Source organism: Cebus imitator, unplaced genomic scaffold, assembly GCF_001604975.1.
Source record: "Cebus imitator isolate Cc_AM_T3 unplaced genomic scaffold, Cebus_imitator-1.0 Scaffold2528, whole genome shotgun sequence".
NCBI classification, from domain to species: Eukaryota; Metazoa; Chordata; class Mammalia; order Primates; family Cebidae; genus Cebus; species Cebus imitator.
The window spans coordinates 17,825-19,389 of NW_016109843.1; the positions used below are offsets into that span (position 1 = coordinate 17,825).

Genomic DNA, 1,565 nt, shown 5'->3' on the forward strand with positions numbered 1-1,565 from the left:
GCTGGGTGTTGTGCACTGGAGTTGTGTCTAATTGGCCATCTTGGATCCTCCTCCTGCCTCACATTTTTCATAAGCCTGATTGTCTTCCTTAGAAATAAGCTCTTAAAGGTTTTAGGTTTATTAACAGGCGTTAAGTCCTTTTACCCGTATTCACCACGAATAGATTTGGTCAAGACCCATGTGGATTTCTCAAACAGGATTAGCACAGAAAGTATGAACCTGTCTGACAGCTTTAATTCTTTCTTTCTAGCACTACAGGGTGGCCATACATGTAGGCAGATCATATCTAGAGCATTGGGAATAGCTAAACCTGTTGGGTTTCCCCAAATTCTTAAACTTTTGTGTTAAGAACTTTAGAAGACCTAAGAGGAATTAGACTACAGCAGGCCCTCAAATCACTTTGTTTCATTCAGTGTCATTTTGTTGTAACATTGAGTGGGGAAAAAAATCTGTTTTTGGCTAGAGCTGCTATCTGTGTGGAGTTTGCATGTTCTCCCCGTGACTTCATGGATTTTCTCCAGGGTCCTCAGTTTCCTCCCACAACCCAAAGCTGTGCACGTTGGGTGAAGTGGGCATGTCTATACTGTCCCAGTCTGCCAGAATAGGCTCTGGCCACTCATGAACCTGAACTGGAATAAATGGGTTAGAAAATAAATGAATGAATATACCAATTATTATTAAAACTAAAACTCATAATGCCTATAATACTCATGTGAGTGCACAACAATAAACAATGTGGTACAAAAGCACCCAGCAAGCCTGTTATATTGGTTAGTGTTGCTTTCTGAATTGTGTGGTTGGGTAAGAGGTACTGACAATTTTGCTTTGTAAACATTTATTCCTTGATTTGACCTGCCGCCTCTAGGACTACCGTTACGGATTCACCAAAAATTGGATAAATAATTATCTTGTTTTTATTAATCTTTCTTACATGAATGTATAGTTTGTTTATTTCAATGTTTAATATTAGAAGTGGGTGTTAATTTGAAGTTTAATGATTTTCTTTTGACCAGAAATATGTATAGGAACTTAACTCTTGTTTGTATCAATTATACTGTGGTAAAATTGGTTTTGTTATATATCGTTGTGCTTAAAGTCACAGCTTCCAAGAACCTAATAATGACATTTAGTGAAGACTTATGGTACATAAAAATGGTTAGGTGTACCTCGGAACCCTGAATCTAGTTTAAGCGCTCTTTTAGTAGATGAAGGCTCTCTTTTCTTTCTAATCAGTGTGCTTTTCTTTGATTTCTTGTAACACAGTATAGCTTCTTTTCTTCATTTCTCGTATTTGAATTTTGATGTATGTACACTCCTCCTCTGTTTCAGACCCTGGTGAACCTCTGCAGTCAGTCTCCATGTAAAAACAAAGGTACTTGCGTTCAGGAAAAAGCAGAGTCCCGGTGCCTGTGTCCATCTGGATGGGCTGGTGCTTATTGTGACGTGCCCAATGTCTCTTGTGACATAGCGGCCTCCAGCAGAGGTAAGCTTTGCTCCCTTGGGCTCAGGTCATTCACTGAAATATTGACTGACCAGTGGCATTTAGAGCAGGTATTTTTGTGGGA

At 39.2% G+C, this 1,565-nt stretch overlaps 1 protein-coding gene across 1 annotated transcript in view; it reads left to right on the forward strand.

Annotated features, from left to right (window-relative positions):
• Positions 1–1,565, forward strand: part of LOC108299168 (neurogenic locus notch homolog protein 2-like) — a gene marked incomplete at its 5' end in the record, with an annotated part of 44,163 nt that overhangs the window by 17,335 nt on the left and 25,263 nt on the right. Inside the window, one exon of the mRNA XM_017521521.2 lies at positions 1,330–1,483. Coding sequence (XP_017377010.1) covers positions 1,330–1,483 — 154 coding nt within the window. The remainder of the gene's footprint in view (positions 1–1,329; positions 1,484–1,565) is intronic.